At 42.0% G+C, this 13,768-nt stretch overlaps 2 protein-coding genes across 2 annotated transcripts; one reads left to right on the plus strand and one right to left on the minus strand.

Moving 5' to 3' along the window:
* The first annotated feature begins 1,527 nt into the window (after nucleotides 1-1,527).
* Nucleotides 1,528-8,354, plus strand: calua (calumenin a). The gene is made up of 7 exons (XM_008294176.1): nucleotides 1,528-1,643; nucleotides 3,702-3,928; nucleotides 4,068-4,261; nucleotides 4,944-5,110; nucleotides 5,227-5,287; nucleotides 6,260-6,459; nucleotides 6,871-8,354. Exons 2-7 carry the CDS (start codon nucleotides 3,711-3,713, stop codon nucleotides 6,973-6,975), a joined length of 945 nt encoding a protein of 314 aa, XP_008292398.1. The 5' UTR covers nucleotides 1,528-1,643; nucleotides 3,702-3,710; the 3' UTR covers nucleotides 6,976-8,354.
* Nucleotides 7,011-12,835, minus strand: opn1sw1 (opsin 1 (cone pigments), short-wave-sensitive 1). The gene is made up of 5 exons (XM_008294175.1): nucleotides 12,496-12,835; nucleotides 12,245-12,413; nucleotides 11,271-11,436; nucleotides 10,153-10,392; nucleotides 7,011-9,227 (listed from the first exon to the last, which is right to left on the minus strand). Exons 1-5 carry the CDS (start codon nucleotides 12,833-12,835, stop codon nucleotides 9,126-9,128), a joined length of 1,017 nt encoding a protein of 338 aa, XP_008292397.1. The 3' UTR covers nucleotides 7,011-9,125.
* Between the last annotated feature and the right edge of the window lie 933 nt (nucleotides 12,836-13,768).

The raw sequence follows: 13,768 nt of genomic DNA on the forward strand, positions 1-13,768 counted from the left end.
CCTTCACACTCGTAAACCTTTTTACACTGGAAGTACGTGAACAGAAAGTCGTGTCTTGGCTGGAATACGTCTCCAGAACTTGACAAGATGCTGCTATTGTAGAGAAAAGTCCTGGTTCAGCCCTAAACCCAGTCATTGGACTCTTCTCATTTCTTCAGGTACCTACAAGTCAGGAATTACATCCCAGTAAACATTTCTAATCTGATAATAACTGATCATTCTCCTGATGGACGCGTGTTTCGGGGCCAATCAGAAGGAAAAAACAACGAGAACATTTTACATGGACTGTAAATCATCATGTGAAATGTTTTATCTTATTCTGTTAAAAAAAGGTAGTAATGCATCAGAATTAATGTTCACATCCCACATTGTGATAATGCTTTTAAAAATTAATTAAAATCCCTCTTTGCGTTTATTAAATAGAAAATACTTTTTAAATGTGATTTTCATAAACAACAGCAGCATCAGGTATCGGTTTATATGAATATAATAACAGTTTGTGTATTTTGTTTTAATTGACATTTGTTGTATTACGTCCTCAGTGTGAGTTTTTATTAACAAACACTACAAAAAACTAAATAATGTTTTTAAAATCTGTGCTGGTGTTGATTACAGGCTCATCCCAGAGTGATCATTATTAATAATCCACTTTGCTCTTATTGTATAGGAAATTATTTCTGTATATTATCATTTTTCAATAATTAAAAATAAAATAAAAACAACAATGGCATGATGTAAACAGAGAGATCAGGACTAATACTGATCAGAACAATTAGTGACTGAAAACAAAATAACAGCAGCATGTCTTATTGTTTTCGATGCAGACTTTTTTTGTTTTGAAGAACTTCTGTGAACCATTTTTAAATCAGATTTAGACTAATAGCTGCTTTAAATTCCTCCTCATTGCAGGTTTCATCCTGTTGATTTGTGATTTTATTTTATTTTTACATCAGAAATTTTGAGTCATTGTAAAAAATATAACATTTTTCAGACCATCAGTTCTGAATGAACTAAATTAACAGAAATCAAACTGCTTTTTAAAAAGTATATAGACATCATTTTTTGTTGTGGTTTTCTCCAACATTTCTGTAGCAGTTAGAATCGGGGAAACATCAGCGTTTGAAGCCAAAGACCGAGTTATTTTTAATCCTAATAACCGGCTTCTTTTCAGATTTTATATTTAATGTCATAATTAGCAGCCCAGCCTTATTTAATGAGCTCTCAGTGTTCTGCCTGAAGCCTCCTCCTTGTTGCTGATGTAAACTCCTGTGTTGTCTTTGTTGTCTCCGGTCTGTTGTTGCTTCAGTGTTTGAGGACGTGGCAGCATCGCTGTTACTTTTCTCACCGCCGACTCGCTCATTGGTCCACGCGTAGGAAACAGCCAATGAGAAGCGGTGCGATGACGGCTCTCTCTGACGTACCCGCCCGAACGCTGGGCGCCTTGCTGAAGTGGACCAATCAGATCGGGAGAAGAGTTCCGGACGGCTCCTGATTGGCTGCATCACGGGCGGCCGGACGGAAACCGGACTGCGGGGCCGGAGTGTGTGATGGTCGGCGAGCGGAGCCAGAAGAGTCAGTGAGCACGAAGAGCACCGGAGACACACCGGGACCCGCCGCCAGGTGCACGAGCAGCACGTTCACAGGTGAGTGCGTCGGTGCGGTTTGCGGCGAATCCGCAGCTTTAAATGCGGTTTGTTGGTTCGTTAGTGCGGAGTTCAGGGTTTTGACCAAACATGGTCAGAGGGATGAGGATCAGCTGCTGATGATCAATAATCAATAATCAGGCGGCAGGATGGAGGCAGTGAAGCAACAACAAATACAAACTCCGTCCACAGGCGGTGTGTTTCAGAGAGTGCATTTAAAATGGAGAGAGAGAGAAAAAAGAAAGATATAAACCTTAATTTAATCCAGTTTATCTCTACAGACAGCAAACAGCCTCTGAGTTGTCATGAACGTGTCAGTTATCAGGAGACACTTTGGTTTGTGGTCAGAACGTGTGAAGATTCAGTGATTTAAACACCTGGAGGAACAGGACGGTCAACCTGTGGATCAGCAGGAGCTAAAACCCAGACCAGACACACCCGGTTCAGGTTCTAATGACCATCACATGACCTGTGGTTTCATCTCAGACCTTTTTCTGGAGCTTCATTCTGGTTCTACTGGTCTGATGACATGACAGGAAACAGATCTGAGGTCAGATGATGAAACGTGTCAACAGAACAGCAGCTTCTCATCAACAAACGTGTTCAAAGTGTCTCTACTGTTGACACGACAGTCATATGAAGGGCTGTCCGTTCATTCTGCCAAAACATTAGAAATACTTTTCTGTAATATGTGAAATAAACAAAAAAAAAAAACAGCCTGTGGTCTGCGATTCTGGAATTTAAAGTCATGATCATCTGAAATGAAAAAAATACTTTATTTATCCCAGAAGGGAAATTCAATATTTTATTTACATTTAATGCAAGAACAAAAGCCAACCAGCACTTTAAAACAACTATTATCTATTTGAAGGCTAACTAGCTGACTTTATGTTAAGTGAATAACGTAAATATGTCAGTAACATTATACTATATTAGTTCGCGGGGGCGTGAGCTAACTGACTATGCTATGCTAAAGACATTGTGCTCTATTAGCTTGCTGTAGCACTAGCTACTTAAATAGCTGACTTTATGTTAAGCTAGTGTTAGGCAACATTCACTTGCTGTAGCACTAGCTAGGTAAATTGCTAACTTCATTGTTTCTCTGGTAACATTATGCTGTATTAGCTTTCTGTAACACGAGCTAGGTAAATAGTTAACTTTGTTGTTTCTCCGGTAACATTATACTATATTGGCTTGCTGTAACACTAGCTAGGTAAATAGCTAACTTTGTTGTTTCTCTGATAACATTATACTATATTGGCTTGCTGTAACACGAGCTAGGTAAATAGCTAGCTTTATTGTTTCTCTGATAACGTTGCACTGTATTAGCTTGCTGTTTCACTAGCTAGGTAAATAGCTAGCTTTAATGTTATGCTGATAACATCATGCTACATTAACTTGCTGTAGCACTACCTAACTAACTAGCTTGCTTGACATAAGGCTAATAGTTTCAGGCCGTATTAGCATGCTGTAGCACCAGCTAACTAAACAACTAGCCACTGATTCTGCTTTTAATGTAGCACTACTTAAATAATTGACTGATTTTCTGATAAGCTAACAGTGCTAGGCTAATTAGCTTGCTGTAACACCAGCTAGTTAGATAGCTAAAGCTAAAGCTAATATCGTAAGGCATTACTAGCTTGCTGTAGCACTAGCTAGCTACAAAAAAAAAAAAAAAAGCAATCGCTGTTCTTGTTAGCTAGCATTTAGGTTGCAAGTCAGAAAAATTCTAAAATAGAATTTGTCCTATGCACAAGTGACAAGTTTGTTCTTTAATGTTTTAACTGGTTGATGTGACTTTAAATACTTCCAGATTTAAACTAGAACAAACATTCAGACTTTATTAACTGCCTTTTTTTGTATGATCTTCATATAACTTCAGCTGTCAGATGAAAGTTGTGCAGTAAAAAGTGAAACGTCAGAAACCCTAAAACTGTCTTTATGGTTATTCTACACGACTGATGAACATTAATTCAGTCTGTGTTCAGTTCGGCTCAGAAAAGTTTAAACCCTTCGATGAAGCAGCTTCGGGTGTTTGACTTTGTTGTTTTCTGTCAGTCTTTCAGGATGATCCGTCCGATGCTGATGTGTTTCGTCCTCTGCGTCGTCTACGGCAGCAGCAAACCCACCGAGAAGAAAACCCGCGTCCATCACGAGGAACCTCTGAGCAACCTGGAACACAACGACGACAAGAACAACGACTACGACCACGAAGCCTTTCTGGGTCAAGATGAGGCCAAAACCTTCGACCATCTTCCACCAGAGGAGAGCAAACGGAGGCTCGGGTGAGTTCAGGAGAAACTCCATCAGCTGACAAACACAATTAGATTAAACATTTCCGTTCAGGGTTCAGGGGAACGTTCTCAGCGTGGAACCAGAACAGCGATAAAACAAACCTTCGCTAACGTCTCCGTTTGTCTGCAGCATCATCGTGGATAAGATCGACAGCGATCAGGACGGTTTCGTGTCCGAGGAGGAGCTGAAGGTTTGGATCAAGAACGCTCAGAAGAAGCACATTTTCGACAGCGTGGAACATCAGTGGACGGACTTCGACCTGAACGGCGACGGCCAGATCAGCTGGGAGGAGTACAAGAACGTCACCTACGGCAGTTATCTGGGTGAGAACATGAACGCACTCTGTTCCCACCGGGTCTCGGTGGAGCTCAGGTAGAACCAAACATGGCTCCCACAGTGATGCCCTAGAAGAACCGCTTTGGTTAAACAAAGAACCTTTCAGTAGGAGGTTATCTACAGAACCATCCCTGAAAACAGTCGTCAAAACTCCCTCAGAGAACCATCAACAGGCACCATAAATAACCCTCTAAAGAAGTTGATCAGACATGGGTTCTTTAGGACTATTCTCAGGATCGTTCTTTATGGGCCCACTTGGTTCAGTACAGAACATAAGAGATGGATTCGATGCCGTTACCTGCCACCAAACCAAAGAACTCCAAAAAACATAAAGAACCCTTTAAAAACATAAAAAGTACGTGAAGAACCTTCCACTGAATAAGGGGATTCTTCACTTACAGGACGTTGTGAGGAACATCTCTCACTGCTTTCTGATGTTTTCATTCAGGATGAAAATAGTCTTTAGTTTCAGCTCCAGCTTAATGCTGGTACCTGCTGCCAAACCTAAGAACAATGCAGAACGTTCTAAAGAACCACCTAAAGTAGGTGAAAAACTAGTTCTTCAGGTGGGGAGGGCACCTTCAGAAGAACCACTTAAAAAATGTTATTCTGAGATTACCGATCAGCAGAGCGGTTCTCTGATCGGTTCTCCGATTGGTTCTCCTTCAGATGACCCTCAGGCGGACTCGGAGTACAACTACATGCTCATGATGGCGAGGGACGAGAGACGCTTCAAAGTCGCCGACAGGAACGAAGACCTGATCGCAGACAAACAGGAGTTCACGGCGTTCCTTCACCCTGAAGATCACGACTACATGAAGGACGTCGTGGTTCAGGTGAGAACAACGTCAGGAGAACCAGGAGAAGATGAAAGGTGTTCAAGTCAAAACTGTCGTACAGTAATGAAAAGGTACTTCCTGTTTGATTTTTAACCGTCTGCTCACTTTCACAGGAAACAATCGAGGACATCGACAAGAACGGAGACGGTTTCATCGACCTCAAAGAATACATCGGTAAAAAAAACCTGCATTATCGTTATTTTCTATTTAAATCAGCTTTAAGATGCGACTTCAGAGTAACTCGTTGGACTCGGATCAGACATTTAAAGTTCTACCTTCAGACTGTGAATGTTCCAGAGGTCCAGGTCCTTGAAGTCCACAGAGGAGGGTCCAGATTGATCACTTTAATGGACTTTTTCCATCATTTCTGAGCCTCAGAACTTCATCAGTACCGCAGATAGACTATTTCTATTGGAGTACTGAGTTATTAAGATATTAATGGTCTCTACAGTTGTCGGTAGGTATTCTTCTTAACTTTATACAACGGAACCTATAAAGACAGTTCAAGGTCCTCAAAGTCCATAGAGGGGGGTCCAAGTTGGTTCTAGAGAAAACAAACAGAACCAGGTCCAGTGTTCAGACTGAGACACCTGGATGGATGTAGAACTGATCTGGTGTCAGGTTCTAGCAGAACCCAGATGTGTTCTTCCTCCTAAATGTCATGTGTCTATCTGCTGTTCTGATGAAGTTCTGAGGCTCAGAAATGATGGAAAAAGTCCATTAAAGTGATCAATCTGGACCCTCCTCTGTGGACTTCAAGGACCTGGACCTCTCCACTGAATGTCCTGACTTTGTGGGACTAAACTTAGTTTAAAGACTGAAGGCAGGACAGGAGAACAGCACCTGTATTGTAAGGATCAGCTGCCGAACTGGTGCTGACTGAGACCCAGTCCAGCCAGCAGGGGGCAGCACTTCTACAGATTATAGTCACAGAGGTTTTGCAGCTTCATTTGAAATCATCTTCTCAGTCAGCTTCCATGTCGTCTCACATCTGGAGTCAACATTGTGGAAGTCCTGCCGTCCAGCAGAACGCATTTACCGACAGATTCTACCTTTGAAGCTCCGTCCAGCGGCGCCTTGAGAGTAAATAAACGAGCCGAGGACACGTTTTGAAGTGTTTCTTTTCTTTTTGACTTCTTTCTGCAGGCGACATGTACACGGCCGAGGACGGCGAGGAGGAACCGGACTGGGTGGCGACAGAACGTCAGCAGTTTGCAGAGTTCAGGGACAAGAACAACGACGGGAAGATGGACCGAGAGGAAACCCTGGACTGGATCCTCCCGGCCGACTACGACCACGCCGAGGCCGAAGCCAAACACCTGCTGCACGAGTCCGACGCCAACAAGGTGGGAAACACATCGTTAGATTATTTCTATGCCGACATTTACTCACATTGTGTTTCTTCCACCTGGTACCAGTTCGTCCACGCTAAATAGGAAGCTACAGCCAGAAGCTAGTTAGCGTAGCTTAGCATAAAGAATGAAAACGAAGGGAATCTGCTCGTGTGGTTTTGTCCAAAAGGAACCAAATGAACTCAAAAGCTCCTGTGAGGCCCCCTGATTATAAAGTAGCATCTTTTTTTTGTTTAATTTGTGTAAAACTAAAGTGTTAAAACAACAAATTAGCATTTCTTTTGCGGATTATGAGTCAGATTGAACTTTATAGTTGTGTGGAGGAGTTTTTAGCTGCTTTGTTGTGTTTTTTTGTTGTTAATGATGATGTTTCTCCTGCTTTTTATTTTGTTTTCCTTTATTCAGGACGGAAAACTGAGCAAGAAGGAGATCGTGGACAAGTACGACGTGTTTGTTGGGAGTCAGGTGACGGACTTCGGGGAGGCGTTACTGCGGCACGACGAGTTTTAGATTTAAAAAAACAAAACAGGAATTTTTTTTAGCTCGTTTTTGGAGAGTAATTTATTTTGTAAACCTCCAGAAAAGAAAAAAAATTGCCGTTTGTTTTGAGGTTAAACTTGAAGACTTGTGTTTCTGTCGGGTTCTGGTCGGGTTCTGCTTTTTGTAAAACGTCCAATTTGAGGATTTTGTTTTATATTTCGTCCATTTTTTAAGACTTCGGTTTGGTTTTGCACTTGTTTCTGTCATTTCTGTTCATCATTTGGGTAAAACGTGGTTTATTGTGACTCATTAATCAGAAAGAAAACTCGCCAAACTTTAAAAAAAACCAAACTAAAACAGTATTTGGAGCAAAGCTTTAATATTTTGTAGAAGGTTTATTTTTTCTAGACAATCCCTGATATGAGCCGATGCACTAAACAAAACCAAAAGAAAAAAAAGCACAACAGTTTGCATCTTTTTTTTTTTTTGTTGGATGATTTCTAATGAAATTCTGTTCAACCAACAAACTGCGTTGAGTTGAAGAAACGTTTCCTCTACAGTCAAAGTCAAACGTTTCATTAACGTAAAGATAAAAGTGGAGACTTCTTCAGCTCAAGGTGACGTTTTGATGTTTATTTCAATAAGTTCCCTCGACTTGAATTTAGTTTAAAATCGCATAAATTCAAGTTTAAATTCCACAACGTTAAGTTAACGTTTTTATGTCACCTCACGAAGGTTCTGCATCAGTCAGTTAATCGATGTTTTAAATGGCAACAGGTGAGATCATCGCTTTGGGAACGTTCTCCGAGTTCCCAGATAGAACTTTCGGAAAAAGTTCTGCAAAGTTCTGCTCATCTGTTCAGCAGGAAGTTTTCTTTCCGTTCCCAGAATGTTCGTCTTTTAGCCAGGATGACACAAGATGTTCTAAAAACGTTTGGTGGGAACATTGTGAGACCTCGAATGTGCACTGAACACGTTCCTCTGTTTTTATCATGTAACGTTGTGGCAACGTTTTATAGACTCTGTATTGTGAACGTTCTGTCATCCAACCTCTCGATAACATCTCGAAAACATTTTCTGAATGTTACACAGTTCCTTCGTTATCATTGTGGAAGTGTTCATAAAAGAACGTCTTATTAACATTCCATCAACAAAGAGGCTGACTGTTCTACTGTTAATGCATCCCATTACAGGAACGTTATTAAACGTTCTGTATAAAAACGTTCTGTCATCTGAGGACGCTGTAACATCTGGAAAACATTTTTTGAATGTTTTGTAGAGAACGTTTTTTGTTGCCAGAGTGATTGTTTTATGCGAGAACGTGTGTGTTCCTCAGAACGTTGTAGGAAGGTTGTTCCATCTTTGTTGTGTCGCACTGCAAGAACGTCTTATAAAGAACATTCTGTGAACGTTCCCTTTGTCATCATTATGAAAACGTTTCACAGAAGAATGTTCCATGATCCACCTCTAACGTGTCACGTTACAGGAACGTTCTGTCAAAAACATTCTCTCATCTGAAAACATTTTTTAAATGTCGGTTTGAGAACGTTCTTCTGACGGAACATTGTGAGAATGTTTTGTAGAAGAACGTTCTACAGTTTGTTCCCTCGACGTCATCCCTAAAACATCCTCAGAACATTATTAACATATCAAAGTACGGGAACATTTTGTAAACGTGTTTTGAACGTTGGCTCAAGAACGTTCCTGCTTTGTTGTCGTGGAACATAATCTGTGTTCCTGCCAACATCCTCAGAACGTTATACTAACTTAATGTGAACGTTCTTGGAAATGATCAAAACGTTTTCTTTACTAGAGCTCGTAGGTTCTGGTGTCCAGCGTTGTGGGAACGTTTCCTGTCAGCTGGTTGGTTCTGTGTAAACGGGTTCTTTAAGACTCGGTTCTGCTGGTTCTTCAGCGGCACCACGACTGAAGCGAGGACAGACAAACGGTTGAAGACATTTTTATTGGGTTTTTTCGTTGCCTTTTATCTTAACAAACATGTTCTACGTAGAATAGCGCTCGGCTGGACTCGGACTCTCGGTTCTGAGTATAAACTGTATTTACACGGTTTGTCATAAATCTTTTTCTGAGCTCTCACAGAGTTTCGTGTCTCCGACTCTTGAGCCCGGAAAAGTCCTTTATGGAAACAAATGTCCTTTGTGGTGTTTCGGCTCCAAACATTAAGACGCTGTGGAGACCGAAGACGTCTCCGTCTTTGAGGACACTTCAGACGATTCGTCCATCTTCTTGCCGAACACCATCTCCATGATGCAGGCGTTGAACTGAGGAGGAAGAAACGGGTTCAGCGTCAACACATCACCGCTTCACTGAGTGTCTGAGGCCTTCAGTTACGCCTCATAAAGTTTCATTCACACAGATTGTTTCAGTGTTTTTACTGTTTCAATCTGGAAAAAAACATTATTTTTGACAAATATTTACTGTTATATGAAAGAAAAAATGCATTTATTAACAATTAAACAGCAGCAAATCATGATTTAACTGATTTTAAGTCGCATATCATAACTTAAATAATAAAAACTATTAATTTAGACATTAAAATTTACAGTTTTACTGAATTTAAATCAGCCAAAACTATTATTTCACAGACATCAGCTGTTATTTTAAAGACAAAATGTGCATTTTAAGGATTGAAAACTTTTGCAAAAAATTTTTCTTTACAAATCTTTTCTTCTACGTTAAACTACAGACGGTATCGAGCAAAGATTAAAAAATAAATAAGTAAGAAAAGGCCCAAACTGTACCTGATGTCCTCATCAGACATTGGTGTTGTTTTATTTTTTTATATTTTTATAAATAGAAATTAATTTTTTGACAACATGTGATTGTAAAATTACGTTTTTTTTTCTTTATGTAAATCAGCTGAAGCGTCATTAAATCATCTGTTGTTTAAAAGGATTTTATTTTATCCTCGTTATGTTAAATTATGGATGAAATCACAACAAAACATGAACAGAAAACAGGCCAAAGCTGAACGTTCTCCACCTGTACAGACACTCATTTGTTCTGTTTTATTCATTAAACTGTTTTCCTGCATATAAATCAGATCAGATCTCCGTCCTGTGATCCTGTGATCTGGTTCCGGCTCATCCAACGAGCCGGTCGGCGTTTAAGCGGCTTTGTTCAGGATTTAGCTTCCTGAGGAGGTTAACGGACCAAAGCCGGCGATCAGAGGCCGAAGCCGCTCACCTGTTTGTTCATGAAGGCGTAGATGAGCGGGTTGTAGACGCAGGCGCTCTTGGAGAAGAAGGCCGGGATGGTGACCAGCCGGTAGTCCTTGTTCTCGTCGGCGCTGAAGGAGAACCAGAGGGCGCAGGCGGCGTAGGGGCCGTAGCAGGTGACGAAGGAGCCCACCATCACGATGATCATCCTGGACACCTCCTTCTCAGCCTTCTGGGTGGAGACGGACTCCGTCTGCTGGGCGGCCACCTGCAGGACGGACGGAGCAGAGCTTGAGCTAAATCCAACCGCTTTACTGTCGGAACGTTTCTGTTCTGAAAAAGTTCTGCTAAAGTTCTACTAATGTTTTCTTTCGGTTGTCAGAATGTTCTTCTCAAAGGTGGAGTAACTAAAGGTGTTGTAAAAATGTTCGGCGACGACATTGTTGCTCTGACAACCTTTTGTTGTCGTATAACATTGTGGAAACGCTGTGGGAGCGTTTTGTCGATTCAATAATGTGTTCCTTTAACAACGTCTCTAGAACGTCCTCAGAACACGGCTGCCAGAATGCTTCAACCTTCACATTACAACATGTTATAAATAACGTCCTGTCATTCGAAAACGTTCTCCAAACGTTGCACTGAGAACGTCTCTTCCTGACAACATCCTCTGAATGCTGATGCTGCAATGTTATTTTAACTTTAAAGGAACATTTTGTGGGACGTCAATGAGGAACGCTTATAGAACGTTTTTCTGTAAAACGTTTCCCCAAAGGTCACAAAGAAAAGATGTTCTCAAGCCAACATTCAAACAACGTTTTGAAGATGAACATCGTTTTGGGACGTTCCTGTCCATTAACGAAGGTGGAACGTCCAGGCTGCAACGTTACCAGGATGTTTTGTGGATGTTGTCGAGGGAACACCTCATAGAACCTACGAGACGTTCTCAAAATGTTCCATGATAACAAAAAAGAACGCCCTCATGAGAACGTAGGGATGTCACAGCGTTCCCACTCAACATTTATAGAACATCTTTAATTAGCTTATAGCAGTTACTACTTCTGGTAACTAAAAGAAAACAAGTAAACGTTCTGCTGGTAACCTCAGTGGAACCTTAGAGAACTTTCTGAGAGAGGCGTTGTTACTCACAGCTCTCAGCGCTCCCAGGAGCTGGGAGTAGGAGAAGATGATGATGGTCAGCGGCGAGATGAAGCAGGTGATCATCAGGAAGTAGACGTAGGAGGTGCAGCGGTACTCCTCGTTGTGGGTGTACCAGTCGGGTCCGCAGGAGCAGCCCAGACCCTCGGGGATGTACCTGGAACCACAGAACCAGTCAGAACCACCTGTTCTATCTATGTTAGGTACAGTTTCAGATGAATCGTTCTGCTTTGGTGGTTTATGTTCCCTCCGACCAGTCGAGGCAGACGTCTGGTTCTGGTTCTGGTTCTGGTTCTGTCGGTGTTGTTGTTTATTTGTTGTTGTTTTTTTTAGCATGTGCTGCTCAAATGGAGTCCCAACGAGCAGGGAACGTTCTCAGAACCCCGGCTAATGTTACCTACACGTTCTAACAATGTTTTCAAGAAAACATTTTCATCTAATTTTCGAAGAACGTCTGAATGACGTTTCTTATTCTGAATGATGTTCCGACGAGGTTAAAAGTTAACCAAGAAGGAACGTTTTATTGGAACATTCAGGGGACGTTTAGAGAACAATGTCAGGGTCAAGAATGTTCTCAAACAAACTTTTAAAAAGCATTTTCCGGATGTCACTCAGACAACAGAACGTTCCTGAAAAGATGTTATTGCAACATGATGTGTTAACTGAGAATGTTTTGGGAGTGTTGTTGAGGGAACACATGACAGAACGTTCTCCCGCGGTGTTCCATCAAAACAAATGAAAGACATCCAATGCAAAATTGGGAAAATGTTTTAAGAAAGTTTTTAGAGAACGTTATCCCACCAATAGTTTGCAGAACTTTCTAAGAACACTTGGAGAACTAAAAAATCGTAGCTGGGTCGACTGAAACCAGTGATGTCGACACAACCGGGCCACTCAAACTGGATGATCTAGTTCCGTGTTCCCAACATGAAGGAGTTCTGTCAGGTTCTCGTCCTCCGGCTTACCTGCTCCAGCCCCAGAACGGCGGCGTTGCGCAGAAAATTCCAATGATCCACGTGATGACGACGGCGGCCATCGCGTGGTTGGAGTCGAACTTAAAGGCGCCGAAGGGTTTGCAGATGACCAGGTATCTCTCGAAGGACAGCGCCGCCAGCGACCAGGCCGTCACCAGACCTGAGGAGCAGAAGGACAACAGGTTTCATCCACACATCTACCCTCACGTTCGCTCACCTGTCCGGCCTGTCGTCGTGTTTACCTGCGATGGACCCGACGGCGGACTCCAGAGCGCACATGGTGTAGCCCAGGAAGTAGTAGCCCCTCAGGCTGGACACGAACACCTGGCTGACGGAGAAGGTGACGAAGATGAAGCCGGCGAAGGTGATGTTCACCAGGATGTAGTTGAGGGGAACTCGCAGCTTCTTGTACTTGGCGACGGCGAGCAGGACGACCAAGTTTAGAGGCGTTCCGACGAAGAAGACGAAGCCCATGAAGATGGCCTGCAGGTGGAAGGCCCACGTCGGGGCCAGGTAGTACTGCGGCCCCTCGAAGGGGTCCACTTTGGAGATGTTCTCGTACAGGTGGAAGTGTTTCCCCATGGTGACCCTGAGTTTCTGCTGCTGCCGGTCGGCCGAGCCGCTTTATATACGCTCGTAAACCACTTACACTCGACTCTGAGCTGCTTCGGTAAACTTTCGGCCGATATCAGGTCGAACGTCTTAAAACAGACTTTAACAAGATTTTCAGCTTTCTGCAATCCTGAGGGAAATCTGTCCTGATCTCCGCTCCAATTCCCCCGTTGGAAGAGGATCGAGGCGTTTTAGCCGGACGCTAAGCCGCACACTTGGAAAGCTGCCCTTCACGCAACACACTTTTCATTTTAACTCGTTTTGGTCGTTTCCAAACGTGAAAAATTAAACAGCGAAACGAGTTGGACTGAATGTTTCAGACAGAAGAAGAACTAAAGACGAGTTCTGAAGATGCCTTTAATGTTTCAGACTTTATTCACTGAACTGAAACGTCCCGTTAGCCCGTTAGCCCGTTAGCCAACACAAAGCACTGACACACCTTCAGCTTCAGGTAAAACTTCAATCAGCACATTAAGACCCTAAAAGACGACGTCTACTGAAACCAACAAACTACCTTCACTCACAGTCGAAGCTATTTTTAATTATTTGATGATTCGTTGCATAAACACAGGTTTTAAGCTGATTACGTCCTCGTTCAGTTGTTCCAACTAGTGTTGAAGGAAACTTTAAGTCTCACCTAATTACCATCATTATGAACACAAAGCAGTTCATCTTGTTTTTACTCCACATTTTGAGAGCATTTGATAGATTTTTTTTTTCTTGTGTTTCAGTTACTGTTTTGGTTAATTTTCCTTCAGTAGTTGGTAAAAAAAAAAAATTAAATCCTACATTTTATGAATATTTTGGGGCAATGTTTCAGACATTTCTAAAATATATTTGTGTGACTGTTTTCCCAGTTTTTCTTATATTTATATTTTTTCTTCTATTTTTAGAACATTTCAG

Source organism: Stegastes partitus, unplaced genomic scaffold (assembly GCF_000690725.1).
Source record: "Stegastes partitus isolate 25-593 unplaced genomic scaffold, Stegastes_partitus-1.0.2 Scaffold946, whole genome shotgun sequence".
Lineage (NCBI taxonomy): Eukaryota > Metazoa > Chordata > Actinopteri > Pomacentridae > Stegastes > Stegastes partitus.

What these genes read in the sequence shown, in the direction of transcription:
- opn1sw1 (XM_008294175.1), bottom strand. Translation starts at nt 12,835, where the DNA reads ATGGGGAAACACTTCCACCTGTACGAGAACATCTCCAAAGTGGACCCC. An exon ending in CGCCGTCGGGTCCATCGCAG is followed by an intron (nt 12,414 to 12,495) that starts GTAAACACGACG and finishes TCTGCTCCTCAG; the next exon opens with GTCTGGTGACGGCCTGGTCG. An exon ending in CCGTTCTGGGGCTGGAGCAG is followed by an intron (nt 11,437 to 12,244) that starts GTAAGCCGGAGG and finishes CTGTGGTTCCAG; the next exon opens with GTACATCCCCGAGGGTCTGG.
- calua (XM_008294176.1), top strand. Translation starts at nt 3,711, where the DNA reads ATGATCCGTCCGATGCTGATGTGTTTCGTCCTCTGCGTCGTCTACGGC. An exon ending in TGAAGGACGTCGTGGTTCAG is followed by an intron (nt 5,111 to 5,226) that starts GTGAGAACAACG and finishes TCACTTTCACAG; the next exon opens with GAAACAATCGAGGACATCGA. An exon ending in ACGAGTCCGACGCCAACAAG is followed by an intron (nt 6,460 to 6,870) that starts GTGGGAAACACA and finishes TCCTTTATTCAG; the next exon opens with GACGGAAAACTGAGCAAGAA.